Here is a 16,281-nt window from a genome sequence, read left to right on the forward strand (position 1 = left end):
GTTTCAGAATTGGTTTGAACAAGCATTTTAAAATATTCTTGCTGTTGTTGTATAAGCCGATTGATTTCCTTACTAGCCTGGCCACAATTTATATTTGAATCAATCATATCATAAAGCAAATTAATTTGTTTGTCAAATTCTTTAGTCTTGTTATAAGATTTGAACTTTAATTTAGAAAAAAATCTATCATGCGCTTTTTTGAGATGATTTATTAAATCAAATAAAACTGTGCTATTTTGATGTTCTGAGCTTACATATGTAAAATCATTATCTATTAACCCAAAATTATTACTATAATTGTGACTGCTAATTTTAAAAGAAATAGGATCTGCATTTTCAATTAGAAATTTAGATGTTTCTTCTTTCATTAAATTAATAAAATCCTTATTATTAAATAGATACCCTTGCCATTTTGGTGCTGAATATTTAAATTTTTTCTTGTTTCCAATTCTCATTGATTTATGATCAGAGAAAGAATTGTAAGAAAATTCAATAAAGTTAAAAAAATCCATATTTGTATAAAAATGATCAATATATGAATAAGAATTAATTCTTTGCTTCGTACCCCTCCAGGTATAGCCTGGTTCAATATTTAGTTTATTTGCTAAATCATGCATATTATATTTTTCAAGAAAGGATTGAATAAGGATGTTCCTGTTATTATGTCGTTTTTGATTAAAATCACAATTGGTATCACCAAACATACTAAAATTTGTTATGTTGTTTCTGTCTAAATTTTGTGAAATACACATTTGGAAAAAAATATGTTCTTTAATCTAATGTATACATGTATTTTTCACCCGTAATTTTGTAATATTTAAAAAGAATTTTAATTTATATAATTCTTTGAATATTATTTTATCAATTTAAAATAAAATAATCCTAATTCAAAGAACTTAAAATTGCGTATTTTCCTAATAAATATTTTAATAAAGCTTTTATCAAATTTTTCAATGTTATATTTTAATTTTGATAACAAAATAATATAAAATGTTTTTATTAGCGAAGCTAATTTTATGTTCGTCCTTTAAAACGTTTTTTTTAGAAAATGTGATTTACTTAGCTGCTATTGGAGATAAACGGCTGATTTTTTGTGTGAATATTTCCAGGGATCTACGGGGATAAGACAATAGCCGATAAATTGATGTACATCCCAATGATGATACACAAAATTACCACTTTTATAGATTAAATTAGTGGTTGAAACGTCTGGACACTAAACTATTTGGACAAACCATTTAAAATTCAATAAAAGTCTCCAAATTTATTAGGCCAACTGATAAGAAAATGTGATAATAAAACTTTGGGGACTAGCGTAATAAACACCCAATATGACCTATATGTTAAATAAATCATTTTCTCGTTTCTTAACTTTGCTTTTTTTATAAATGTTGTCATCCTTGTTTTATTTTATTTTAAATCTTTTTTTTCTTTTTAGAGAATGTTGTATACATTAAAAGGTAAATTGTGGTTAGAACTTAGAAACCTACGAGAAACAAGTACATACTTTTCCAAAAAACAAGTTATCATTATAAAAAAAGATATACATCAAGAAAGTAACAGTTTAAATTGTTTAAAAAGTCCTAAAAGCTAAACATTTTTAACTCAAGGGGTAATTTTGTTTAACACCATTGGAAATATACATAATTTTATCGTCCATTGTCTTACCCCTTAAGATCTCTAGCTTACAATGGCCGATAAATTAATCTATATCTCGAATGAAATGTGTAAAAGACAAAATTACCCTTCTACAGATTATAATTCGTGATTGAAAAGTTTAGACACGTATCTTAATAAAACAACCAATCAAAATTCAATACATGACCCATCCTATTATATAAAGTAATAAACGTTTTTTGTCTGTCCCGAAGGATCTCGCTAGCCGCTGAACCGATATTGTTCTCCTTTACAGCGAAGCTTCTTATAGGTCCTGTGAAGGTTTTGAACTATTTTTGGGGAAGGTGTCTTCACCCCCCTCCCCCCCACAAAAAAATATTTTTTTACTTTTTTGAAACTCAAATTTAAAATGGGATGAGGTCGACTTTTCCTTGTCCTACCTTAAGTGCCCCTAGAGGCTTCTAGGGGCGTAGTTATTAAAGCAACGAAGAATTTGTGAAATAAAAAGGCCAATGTCCCCTCCCCTCCTAGAAGTAAAGAGAAGCTACGCTCCTCCCAAAAACTAAAAAGCCGCAAATGTGACATGACATCTATCTAAGTATATTACCATGTAGCTAGTCATGTGTGTGTGTGTGTGTGTGTGTGTGTGTGTGTGTGTGAGTATTTGATATATGCAGGGAGGGAGGGGACATTGGGCTGTTTATTGAACTAGTCCCCAAAGTTTTATAATAATGTTTTTTTTATTTGTTGGCTTTTATTGAGTTTTGATTGGTTGGTTCTTTAAGTTCAGTGTCCAAACGTTTAAACCACTAATTATATTCTACCAAAGGGGTGATTTTTGTGATGTACATAAATCTATCTTCTATTGTCTTATTCTCTATTCCCTGTGTCACCACTAACATTAAAGATAAAGAGGAGTTGATAAGGCTATCAGGGATCTAAAGGGATAAGACAATGACCGATAAGTAAATGTAATTCCTTAATGATAATACACATAATTACCCCTTCTGTAGATTACAATTAGTGCTTTAGACACACTACTTAATGAAACGAACTTCAAAGTTCAATAAAAGCCATTAAAGTTAAATATGAAAACGTTATTATAAAACTTTGGGGACTAGTGTAATAAACATCCCAATGTCCCCTCCCTCCCTGAACCCCTTAATTAAGTGTCCAAAAATATATCGAAGAAACCTTTTAAATCTTAATTTTCTCTTAGTAACAAAAATTATATTGTATTTAATAAACCGCGATCTCTCTTTTTATTTAATAAATATAATATAATCATATTAGAGTTTTTCTTATTTAAATCAAATAATCCTTTTTGAAGATATTTGTTTCATATGATCTCACTAACTACTTTAAATGTTAAGCTTTTTATTTTAGTAAAGCTTTGCTATTTTATTTTATCTTTAGATCTTAACCTCAATATACATAAGGGATAATTTTGTGTATCATCATTGGGGATGTACATCAATCCATCGTCCATTGTCTTATCCCTTAAGATCCCTGTTATTTAAATTTTTAAATGATGTCAAAAAATAAGAAACTCTAGACATAATGGCACCGAAAAAAAAATATTTTGAGTTTTAAATATTTATGGACTAACATAGGTATATTTTTAGTCAACAAAAATAATTCAAGGAATGGGGAACAATAAATATGTCTTTCCTCAAAATATTGTTAACAAAATTCTGCCTTATGTACTTTTGTGTACCATAAATTTGCGTATATTTTAGCAAAGCTACTCTTTAACTTAATTTGTCAGTCTATTAATATTACAAAACTTTGGGGACTAGTGTAATAAACAGCCCAATGTCCCCTCCCCCCCTACAAAAACTATCTTGGTTAAAAATTGAAAGTAAACAACAAGGTGAATATTATTTAGGGGGAGATTCATTCATAATATTATTAAAAATTTTGATTGGTTGGTTCATTAAGTTTAGTGTCCAATCCATCATCTTACGCTACAGAAGGGGTAATTTTGTGTATATTTTGGCAAGCTACTCTTCAACATAATTTGTCAGTCTATCATTATTATAAAACTTTGGGGACTAGTGTAATAAACAGCCCAATGTCCCCTCCCTCCCTACAAAATGTATCTATCTATCTGACTCTGGTTAAAAATTAAAAGTAAACAACAACGCGAATATTATTTAGGGGAGATTCATTCATAATATTATTTTTCCATCCTCATAGATTTTTATAGGCTTATAAAATCTACTTACGTTGTCTATTTGTATGTCATTGGAAAAATCGTATTTTTCTCGGCTGCCATTGAAGAAATAAGGTTATGTTATTTTATCTATTCTATAACCCCATAAAGCTTAATTTCGTAGCCACTTTTTAAGATAGAAAGCTTAACCTATTCAAATATCAGTATAAATATCCAAAATACAATCTATTAAATGCAAGGAGGGAAGGAACATTAGGCTGTTTATTACATTTGTCCTTTGTAATAACGTTTTCTTATAATTTGACTGAACAACTTTGAGGACTTGATTTGATTGATTGATTTATCAAATTCAGTGTCAAAACGTTTCAACCACTATTTGTATTCTACAGAAGGGGAAATCATTTGGGATGTACATCAATTCATCAGCTATTGTCTTCTCCCTTTAGAATGATTAAATGTTAAAAATAATCAATGCTCTATATGTCAGACAAAAAAATCGACTCACCCTAAAAAAATGTCTATAGAAAAAGATGCGCTCTCAACAAATGGCATTTCCTTTTGTCTGTTAATGTGTTTTTTCAGTGTGTGTGTGTGTGTGTGTGTGTGTGTGTGTGTGTGTGTTTGTGTGTGTGTGTGTGTGTATGTATGTATGTATGTATGTATGTGTGTGAGTGTGTATGTGTGTTAATGTCTTTGTACTGAATATCTAAAAAGTCTGCACAAAGCCAGGGAAAAAAAGATAGGTCTATGGAAGATAAATTGACATCCCTCCTCAATAATTTCATTTTGTCAGGGATCTAATGGGATAAGACAATGGCCGTTAAAATTGATGTACATCCCCAATGATGATACACAAAATTACCCCTTCTGTAGATTACAATAGTGGTTGAAACATTTGGACCAACTAATGCAAAGGGGTAGTTTCACGAAATGCATTTGAACTTAATTTAGTGAACCGCATATTTTTTTTTAGTTAATGGGGTAAACTACATTTAAATAGCATATATTTGAAATAAATTCAATTTTCTACCACGTAGTTTTTAAAATATCAAGACCTGAAAATTGTCTTTTTGTGATATATGCAATTTAAAAAGACGATTTTCAAGTCTTGATATTTCAAAAACTATGTGGTAGAAAATTGAAATTTTTTCAAATATATGCCATATAAATGTAGTTTAACCATTTAACCAGGATAAAATATGCGGTTCACTAAATTAAGTTCAAATGCATTTCGTGAAACTAACCCTTTATTAAAAATCCCCAAGGTTGTTAAGCAAACGTTAAGACTTTGGGGACTAGTGTAAAAAACAGACATATGCGATAACTTTGTTTTGACGTTATTAACATATCTCTTTTTTCCTGAAATTTTGCATACCCCCCCCCCCCCCCCCACTAAGAGAATATGTCAACAGATACCTAGCAACCAATGGATATAGAATATATGGATATTGTGAGAGATTTAAGCATACCCTGATAAAATGTTTCTCCTAGCTTGCTAACATATATGATACTCCATCCCCTCCCCTAAAGAAACGAATTGACAAATAAATGAGGACTATATAAGCAACCTAAATTGACAACAAAATTTCCCCTGTCATAATATCCACGTGTATAATATATCCATTGCTAGCACAAGCAAGTGTTGATTTATTACCCAACACTAGAGCAAAATAATAAACTTGAAAGTGTTGGTTGTACCCCATATAGAGAGAGGGGACAATGGGATGTTTATTATACAAGTCCACAAAGTCCTATGATAACGTTTTATTATTCGTTGGCTTAACAACTATGGGGATTGGTTGATTAATAAAGTTGAGTGTTCAAATTTTCAACCACTAAGATATTTGGGAAATGGAATGTACATTAATTTATCGATCATTGTCTTATCCCTTTAAATCCCTGGTTATGCCCCTGTTAATCTTTGCTGTTTGCATTATATCGACATTGGACTGGAGTTGTGTGTGTGTGTGTAGTTTGGGCATTACCGGTTTCAACCAACCAAATAAAATTCGATACTAAAAGCACTAAATGCTTTTTTTAGCTTAAAGAGAAGAAAAGGTATCATAAAAAAAATGTTTTGGAATTTTGAATAAAAGAGAAAAAATGCCTTACCGTATCTAAACTGTTAGAAGATTGTCCCTGAAATTAAAATAACAAAATTAATATTTTATATTAAATTATTTTATTCTTTATCCTTAATCTAAAAGTAACAGGATTTGTGTCTGTATGTATAAAAGGATATTTATAACCGCTGAACCAATATAGTTCTTCTTTAAACTTTTTGGGGGAGGGTCCCACCCTCCAAAGATAAATCGCCCCCCCCTCTCCCCACCTTAAGTGTCGCTAGAGGCCTCTAGGGGCGTAACCGCTAGTTAGTAAAATATTTTAATTATGCTACAATTTCGAGACAAATTAGTAATAACTAAATCTAAATGGGTTAAAAAATAATAAGTTGATAAGAGGCAGGGATCTAAAGGGGTAAGACAATGGCCGACAAATTGATGTACATTCCCTATGATGATACACAAAATTACCCCTTCAGTATATTATTCAACTTAATGAACCAACAAATCAAAATTAATAAAGCCCTTTAAGTTGTTAATCCAACGAATAAAAAAACGTTATTAAAAGACTTTGTGGACTAGCGTAATAAACAGCATAATGTCCCCTCAGCTTCATGGGTAAATAACAAAGGAAAATTAATCCATCTACCACTTTTATGTAAAAATTAGTGTAAGGAAAAAGTTTATCGTCCATTGTCTTATCCCTTAATCCCCAAAACAAAATAGACCATGCATAGGTGTAAAATTAAAAAAAATTGGGGGCGGCATTTCTGTTTTTTTCGTGAAGACTTTAAAACAGAAGAAAAACTCAAAAATTTGATGAAATGCCGCCCCATTAAAATAAAAATGGGTAATGGTACCTTCCGCTTATGCTGTTGTACGGGGGGCATCCAGGTGCTAGCGGGGGGTCCCTCATGCTTCCCCGGCAGGGGGGGTGGACCGCCCCCCGGCCCTGGCGAGGCGCTGTTTGCGGGGCGCCCATCCTGGACACAACAAAAAAATTGTAAGGGGGTGCTTGGAGGACCAAGGATTATTCATCAAAGACAGAGGTTTTAGTGCATTTAAAAATGACGTCATACTGGCTTACCATTGGTCAATTAAAATGTATACTGGCCTGCAATTCGTAATTTTTTATGTGTATTGGCCTATAATTGGTCATAAGTATTTTATGACGTCATTTTTGTATAGGCACTTTAAAAGCTTCATCAAGGAAAGAAAATTTAAAATTGAATTATTCAAGTTAAAAAAAAGTTATTATCTAAGTGGAATATGGCATGGGGTGGTGTTAAACCCCCTAAAAATCTTCAGGGGCCATATCCATGGATCTAAAGGGATAAGACAAAGACCGATAAATTGATGTACATCCCCAATGATGATAACTTCTAAAAATTTCTTCTACAGTAGATTACAATTAGTTTGGACACTCAACTAAATGAACAAACCAATCAAAATTCAATAAAAGTCCCCAACAAATAAGAAATCGTTATAATATAAGACTTTTGCACTAGTGTAATAAACAGTCCAATGTCCATTCCCTCCCTGTCCCATTTTCTATCCTTTGATTAAATAATCCTTGGAACCCGGGGTTAGTAAAGCAAAGCTACAAAACAAAAAATGGATATACTTAACGTGGATATAGTGTAAGATTCTTGCATACCCTGAGTAAATATTTCTCCCAGCTGGCTAATATAACTCCCATCCCCCTTATGACCATGGAGAAACGTATTGACCCTGTCACAATATCCACATGTTCTATATCCATTAAAACAAAACAAAAAATAACACCAAACAAAATTAACAAATACTATACAAATTGATACAAAATTACTGTACATTAATAGTTATTTCTCGCATCGTATTTCCGCGGATATAGAGTGTACAATTATGAGATTAAAAGGGGGGGGTTTTTAATGCAACCATCTCGTAATCAATGTATAAATGGCACTTAGAATTCGAATTTCGATCTCAAATTTTGCATGAGTAATCCTTGGTAGGTCTATTTTCCCTAAATCGAACAAAAAGTTGGAAAAGTAACGGCTGGCAGCTGGCGGCTCAGCCGTTTAGCCTTTTTTTGCCTAATTTCAGGGCAAATTCATCATTAATTACGTAGGAATCAACTTTTTAAAACATATTTTTGGTTTAATTCATGTTAAATGATAGCAATAACCATTTTTTTAATTTCTAGTACCAGCTGCTAAACGGCTAGAACCGGCTAAAACGGCTGGGAGCTGCCAAGAGTATGAAGAGTTGATAGGGCATGTGACATGTCTAGGAGTAGGTTTTTATGGTTGCTGAGCTCAAAAATGCTACCAAAAATAGTGGCAGCCCATCCATATGGCAGCTGGGTAACAGCTGCAGCTCAGCTGGTAGCGGCCAAGAGTAGAATGAGTAGATAGGGCTTGTAACGTGTCTAATGGTAGGTTTTTATGGGTGCTGAGCTCAAAAATACTACCAAAAATAGTGGCAGCTCAATCAAATGGCAGCTGGGTAACGGCCCTGCTGAGCTGGGAGCTGCCAAGAGTTGAATGTGTAGATAGGGCTTGTGACGTGTCTAGGGGTAGGTTTTTAGGGGTGCTAGGCTCAAAAATACTACCAAAAATAGTGGCCGCCCATCCATATGGCAGCTGGGTAACAGCTGCAGCTCACCTTGGAGCGGCCAAGAGTAGAATGAGTACATAGGGCTTGTGACATGTCTAGGGGTAGGTTTTTAGGGGTGCTAAACTCAAAAATGCTACTAAAAGTAGTGGCAGCCCATCCATATGGCAGCTGGGTAACATCTGCAGCTCAGCTGGGAGCGGACAAGATTAGAATGAGTAGATAGGGCTTGTGACGTGTCAAGGGGTAGGTTTTTAGGGGTGCTAAGCTAAATACTACTACCAAAAATAGTGGCCGCCCATCCATATGGCAGCTGGGTAACGGCCGCAGCTCACCTTGGAGCGGCCAAGAGTAGAATAAGTAGATAGGACTTGTGACGTGTCTAGGGGTAGGTTTTCGGAGTGCTGAGCTCAAAAATACTACCAAAAATAGTGGCGGCCCATCCACATGGCAGCTGGGTAACAGCTACAGCTCAGCTAGGAGGGGCCAATAGTAGAATGAGTAGATGGGGCTTGTGACGTGTCTAGGGGTAGGCTTTTATAGTTGCTTAGCTCAAAAATACTACCAAAAATAGTGGCCGCCCATCCATATGGCAGCTGGGTAACAGCTGCAGCTTAGCTGGGAGCGGCCAAAAGTAGATGAGTAGATAGGGCTTCTGATGTGTCTAGGGGTAGGTTTTAATGGACGCTGAGCACAAAAATTAGTGCCGTCCCTTCTATATGGCAGCTGGGTAATGGCCACAGCTCAGCTGTTTTTTGAGGCTTAAAAAATTGATTATTTCAGTGGAATTAAACTTCTCCCTATTAACATTTTACCTTTTTTTCATGGATATATTACTAATAACTCTTTTTAATTACTAGATTTCACTGTTTCAAGAGCTGAAAACTACCAAAAAACGGCTGAGAAAAGCTAACAATAGCCAAAAGTACATAGCATGTGACGTGTCTAGGGGTAGGTTTTTATGGGTGTTGAGCTCTAAAATACTACCAATAAAAGTTCGGGCCTGTCTATTTGGCAGCTGGGTAACAGCTACAGCTGAGCAGCAGCCCTTACCATGCTGCCATTTGGATGGGCTTTTCTAATTTTGGGAGTATTAATGAGCTTGGCACCTATAAAAACTTACACCTCTTTGACACATCACAAGCTATGTCTTTACTTGTTTACTTTTATCTGTTGGTAACTGTTCTCAGCCAATTTCAGCCGTTTTACAACTAAATCAATACATTGATAAGGTGTTGTTATTAATAATATAAAATGACAATAGTGTATTTATACTGAAATATTCAATATTTGGTTATCCTTCAATAGTCCCAATAGTCAATGAGTTTTAAATAACGGCTTACTGCTAAGCTTAGCTGTTACACAGCTGCAATATGGATGGGCGGCCACTTTTTTTAGTAGTATTCTTGAGCTCAGCACCCATGAAAACCTACCCCTAAACACGTCATAAGCCCTATGAACTCATTCTACTCTTGGCCGCTCCCAGCTGAGCTGTAGCTTTTACCCAGCTGCCATGTGAATGGGCCGCCACTATTTTTGATAGCATTTTGAGCTCAGCACCCATAAAAACCTACCCCTAGACATGTCACAAGCCCTATCTACCCATTCTACTCTTGGCCGCTACCAGCTGAGCTGCAGCTGTTACCCAGCTGCCATATTGATAGGCGGCCACTATTTTTGGTAGTATTTTTGAGCTCAGCACCCAATAAAACCTATCCCTAGACACCTCACAGGCGCTATGTACTCATTCTACTCTTGGCCGCTCCCAGCTGAGCTCTAGCTTTTACCCAGCTGCCATGTGGATGGGCCGCCACTATTTTTAATAGTATTTATGAGCTCAGCACCCCTAAAAACCTACCCCCAGACACGTCAAAAGCCCTATCTACTCATTCTACTCTTGGCCGCTCCCAGCTGAGCTGTAGCTTTTACCCAGCTGCCATATGGATGAGCTGCCACTATTTTTGATAGCATTTTTGAGCTCAGCACCCATAAAAACCTACCCCTAGACATGTCACAAGCCCTATCTACCCATTCTACTCTTGGCCGCTACCAGCTGAGCTGCAGGTGTTACCCAGCTGCCATATTGATGGGCTGCCACTATTTTTGGTAGCATTTTTGAGCTCAGCAACCATAAAAACCTACCCCTAGACATGTCACAAGCCCTATCTACACATTCAACTCTTGGCAGCTCCCAGCTCAGCAGCGGCCTTATCCAGCTGTCATATGATTGAGCTGCCACTATTTTTGGTAGTATTTTTGAGCTCAGCAACCATAAAAATCTACCCCTAGACATGTCACATGCCCTATCAACTATTCATATTCTTGGCAGCTCCCAGCCGTTTTCAGCCGGTTCTAGCCGTTTAGCAGCTGGTACAAGAGATTTTAAAAATGGTTATTGCTATCATTTAACATGAATTAAACCAAAAATATGTTTTAAAAAGTTGATTCCTACGTAATTAATGATGAATTTGCCCTGAAATTAGGCAAAAAACGGCTAAACGGCTGAGCCGCCAGCTGCCAGCCGTTACTTTTCTTACTTTTTGTTCGATTTAGGGAAAATAGACCTACCAAGGATTACTCATGCAAAATTTGAGGTCGAAATTCGAATTCTAAGTGCAATTTATACATTGATTACGAGATGGTTGCATTAAAACCCCCCCCCCCCTTATTTTTTTTAGCCCCGAGGTGCCGAAGATACCGGCTAAAAAACTTATGATTGTACATTTTTATATTCGTAGAAAGCTGGATATAATACGATGCTAGACATAGTTTTTTCGTATGGATGAGAACCGGTTCCTATCCACCGGATTCGAATGAATACGAGAAAAGGTTTTCTATTCAATGCAAAAAAACCACATATGATATTTTCCAAATATTTCATGAGCCTAGTAACGTAAATAAACTATTATTTATAATATTTTCTACAGTTGCTACGCTACTTATAGGCATGTTAATCCTTGTTATTTGGAGATATGTTACATTCGAGCTGCTACGCCCCTAGAATCTATGGGCTAAAAAGTAACTTAAAACCACCCCAAGACATAAATCTAAAAATGATATATCCTGACACCATCACAGGACCAATGTGACACTTACATAAAATAGAGAACCAAATCGATTCAATGTAAATGGGATCTTAAGCTTTAGACAAATTAATAAAAATAAATATATTAATGGCATAATATCTCATGGATCTAAAGGGATAAGACAATTGTTGACAAATTGATGTACATTTCCAAGTATGATACACAAAACTACCCCTTCTGTAGATTACAATTAATGGTTGAAACGTTTAGACAATAAACTTAATTAACCCACCAATCAAAATTCAATACCAGTTCCCAAAGATGTTTATTGTTAAACTTTGGGGACTAATATAATAAATAGCCCCATATCCCCCCCACCCTGCATTTTGCATTCTTGACAAAGCCGAAATGCATATAATATGTAATTATGTTCATTATGCATAAAAAAAAACTAATAAAAATGAGTGCATGCTTTTTTTAAACAAGCATAAATGAATATGAAACATGGATGACAACATCCATAAAAGCGAAGATCTGAAATGGATGGACAAACGAACATTAACACTTGTATATTGTCAGAACTGACTTAGCAGAATATTAATGCATCAGTACAAACAATATTGTAAGTAAATTTGTTGTCAAAAAAGTTAAAAATCGACATGTTTCAAATGGACGTACGGACTTTCTAGTATTGATTAGAGTTGCTACGCTTTTAAAATTGTACCTGACTACTACAGGAATTATCATACAAAGTTTGGAATCGATGGCAAAATTCTAACCTGTTTAAATTAAAGAAAAGAGCTAACTCTCTGTGACGGACGGACCGACCCTAATTATAGAAAAGCTTCGCTTTTAAAAATATAAGAGGCAATATTTTAAAGGGATAAGACAATGGCCGATAAATTAATGACAATACTCAAAAATATTCCTTTTGTAGATTACAATCAGTGTTTGAAACGTTTGGAAAATTAACTTTATGAACCAACCAATGATCAAAATTGAGAAAATTATTTAAGTCGTTAAACGCTTTCTTTAGGTCTAAACCACACAAATTATTTGTTATTTTTTTATTAGATTTATCTTTTTATTATCCTCTTATGTATTTATGTGTGTGTATGTGTATGTGTGTGTGTATGTATGTGTGTATGTGTGTGTGTGTGTGTTCTATTCGTTGACATTTACTAATAGTAAAATTGTTATTGCAATAAAAGGCATGGCTTCATTTTAGACCAGGTGCAGCAAAGACTGATAATAAACAATATTACCCCTTTTGTAGATTAAAATTAATCATTGATTGACATTTCTAGTATGGAAGTAAACAACCAACTAAAATTCAAATAAAACTTTTATGGAATGGTCTATCAAAATTCTAAATAAACTCTAATGTGTTATTATATGTACAGCAGTAAAATAGAATTAAAGTCGGGGAGGAAGGGGACATTGGGATGTTTATTACATGTTTTCTTATTCGTTGGCTCGATTAATTTTGATTGGTTGGTTCCTTAAGTTTAGTGTCCAATAGTTTCAACCACTTATTGTAATCTACAGAAGAAGTAATTTTAATTTTCATTATTAGGGATGTAACCAGTTTATTGGCCATTGTCTTATCCCTTAAGATCCCTGAATTTAAAGTTCATAAATAAACCAAAAGCAAACATGGCAAATGCAAAAATATATATATACACATAATATTTACATCATAATCAAAGCAGTGAGGAGGGAGGGGACATTTGACTATTTATTAAACTAGTCCTCAAAGTTTTATAATAACGTTTTCTCAATATTTGGCTAAATCATTTTAAAATCCGCTGAAAGCTTTCTATAATACGATGCGATAATTAACTATTTATAATAAAATTACGCATTTTTTATACCTATTAACCCAAAACAAATTTGGTAGGATAAAAGTTTTCAGAAAAAAAGTAAAGAAAAATTAGTGTCTGACTGTCTAGACTAAGAAAATATAAGAGATTTGCAGAAAAATGAATTGGTAAGTTCAATAGAAAAAAATATGCTAGAAAAATCATTTTGGCAGGAATGGAGGGGACAAAGGGTTGTTTATTTCACTAGTTCCTAGTTTATAATAACATTTTCTTATTCTTTGGGGACTTCAGTGAATTGTGTTTGGTTGGTTTATTTAGTTAAGATATTTTTAAGATAATCTACTTTAACTTTTCTCCTGATATAATATTAAGAAAAACCATATATATAAAAAGGTATTAAATGCTATACATTATGCATTTAGTTTTTATGCCTAGAATAATTTTGATGTGTGTTAGTTTTTTTCTCTAAAACGGCCATGTTTTAAATTTTAAAATAGCTGATTTTGAGCTATTTTATTAGGAGTAGAAAACATAAACCCGGGTGGAAATTGTAAGCTAGTGACTCAGTAATTGGGTATCAAGCTTTGCCTTTTCATATAAAGTAGTAATGTATTTTTTTGTCTGTAGATTGAATTCTCCATTTTAGTGGGCTATTTTATTTTTATATATAAGTCTTAGAATGGTTTAAGGCTATAATAATTTCCTATCCTACCATTTCAAATACAGAGCCTCTAGATGCTCAGGGTGCAGGCGCTAGATTTTAATAGCTCAGCTACTCTACAACTAACTTACGTACATACGTTTGTCCAACTGTCTTTTTACCCTATTATGGACATGTATATTTATAAATACATGCATAAAATAAAAATAAATAAATGTTAGCTTTTAGGTTAAAGGATTAATTTTATTCTATTCTATTCTATTTTAAACACCAAACATATAAAAATTAAAATAATGTATAGATAATATAGACTTTAACAAAACAAAATCAAAACTTAGAACTAAATAGACAAAGATAAAAGAATTATAAAAGCAGAGATGGTTATGGTAGAAAAATATTTTCCAGTATGGCTTCAAAACCTGTTAAAATCCACTGGATTATAACCTTTTCTCAGCCATAGTAAAAAATCATGTATTGCATCGTATTATAGACAATTTTCAACGATTAAAATAATAAAATTCATAAAAAAATAACAACTTTGTTAGATCAGGCCTTCGGCCTCTACGCGCAAGCAAAACTTAATTAAATCTTCAAACTTTTTTATTTCAATATCCGCGGAAAGCTGACTATAATACTATACACAACTATTCTTCTTAAAAATCTTGCTTTTTGTAGTTGTAAAACTTTAAAAATACTTTTTTTTAAATCTATGTCTCTTATGTTCTACGTTTTGCCAGTTAAAATCTCAGAAATAGCAACGTACCTGTGGACCGCCGGGCTGGCCAGCTGGAGGCGGACCTTGGCCACCAGGATATCCGCCTGGGTGCTGTCCATGTTCCCCTGGATATCTGCAAAAAATATTACACTATTAAAAAATAATCCTTTTATGTTAGAAAAAAAAGTATTGCTTTTTGTCTTTAACTAATCAACCGAGTGAGTTTTTCATTTAAGGGAAGCTTCAAATAGATTCTTGGAAGGTTTTAGGCTGTCTTATTTTAATCTTTAAGTCTTTGCATGGTTTTAGACTATTTTGCTAACCTTCCCTACCCTTTCTAATACAGACCCCATATAGCTAGTGGCGCAGTACATCAAGAGGCATATGTTCAGAATTACTGGCGTTATCCTCTTAGAAAATTTTTTTTCAATTTTTTTCAATTTTGTACCCCCCCCCCCCCCCCCCCCCCCGACTACCGACGAACAACTATTTTAGGTTAGGTTAGGTTTTAGGCTAGGGAGCCGAGCGCTGCGGCTAGGCAGGCAAGGGGGCCGAGCGCTGCGGCTAGGCAGGCTAGGGAGCCGAGCGCTGCGGCCACGGTTCATAGTTCGTTGTCGGGGGGGGGGGGGGGGGGGGAGTACTCAAATTTTCAATATTGAAAAAAAAATTTCTAAGAGGATAATACCGAATTACTTGTACCGGGTATAAGATATTGTCTTAGGAATGCTCTTCATGATTCAAGACTTATTCATAATTTTTGTGTGTGTAGTGAAGGATCTCGCTAACTGCTGAACCAGTTTTGTTCTCTTTTACATGTACAGGGAAGGTTTTAGACTATTATGGGGAAGGAAATCTCCATCCTTTCCAAGAAAATCATCTGTATAAAAAAATTCCTTTGGAAAGCTAAAATCGAAAATGGAGTTTTGACATACCGAGTGCCCCTAGAGGCAATTTTAATTAAAAACTACTATACCTTGGTTCTCCAGGATAGGGTTGTCGTGGGGCGTACGGGTAGCCCCCCGGGGGGCCTTGGGGTGGGTACCCGCCATACTGGGGCCGTCCACCAACCTAAATAATAACAGTTTTAATTGAATGGCAGCGATTGACACAAAAAAATTTTGTTTTGTTTTTGACATTTAAAAAAAATACATTTATAATACTAGCTAACAAATGACAGAACAAGGACGAAAGTTTTCATAAGAAGTGTAGCTTTAATAAAAATAGCGCAGCTGTGTGAATAAAGTATGAATGTCCGTCCGTCCGTGGGAATCACTAAAGTGCCATAAGCTTTTTAAATTGCCTTAATCCTGTTATAAATAGTAAGGTTTTTATGGTTTTTGGAATAAGATTTTGAAAACTACTGATCACTTAAAGGCAGAACTCTTAAATGCTAGGGGCGCAGTCGCTGGTAGTTTATAAAACATAGCAAATTGACGTTAGCTTGTTATTGCTTCGCAACTTATGAACATACTTGTCCTTTTATTTATTATAAAAAGAGAGAAAAAAGGAATTGAAAATATTAAAAGTATAAGAATAATAATAAATTGAAAGAATATTAATATCGAGGGATAAGACAATTGGGAATAAAAAGTATATCATTTCCAG

The 16,281-nt window shown here is 34.3% G+C and overlaps 1 protein-coding gene across 20 annotated transcripts in view; it reads right to left on the reverse strand.

Annotated features, from left to right (window-relative positions):
- The window catches only part of osa (trithorax group protein osa), a 128,125-nt gene that overhangs the window by 94,792 nt on the left and 17,052 nt on the right, over nucleotides 1-16,281 (reverse strand). For 18 of the 20 annotated variants that reach the window (XM_080145722.1, XM_080145725.1, XM_080145729.1 and 15 more), the window contains 4 exons: nucleotides 15,650-15,744; nucleotides 14,725-14,809; nucleotides 6,717-6,839; nucleotides 5,906-5,932 (listed from right to left, as the gene is read on the reverse strand). In XM_080145722.1, the coding sequence (XP_080001848.1) occupies nucleotides 5,906-5,932; nucleotides 6,717-6,839; nucleotides 14,725-14,809; nucleotides 15,650-15,744 (330 nt within the window). The remainder of the gene's footprint in view (nucleotides 1-5,905; nucleotides 5,933-6,716; nucleotides 6,840-14,724; nucleotides 14,810-15,649; nucleotides 15,745-16,281) is intronic. The other 2 variants (XM_080145727.1, XM_080145716.1) reach the window with 1 other exon arrangement.

The sequence above is a fragment of the Acartia tonsa genome, chromosome 13 (assembly GCF_053477335.1).
Source record: "Acartia tonsa isolate MP-2025a chromosome 13, ASM5347733v1, whole genome shotgun sequence".
Lineage (NCBI taxonomy): Eukaryota > Metazoa > Arthropoda > Copepoda > Calanoida > Acartiidae > Acartia > Acartia tonsa.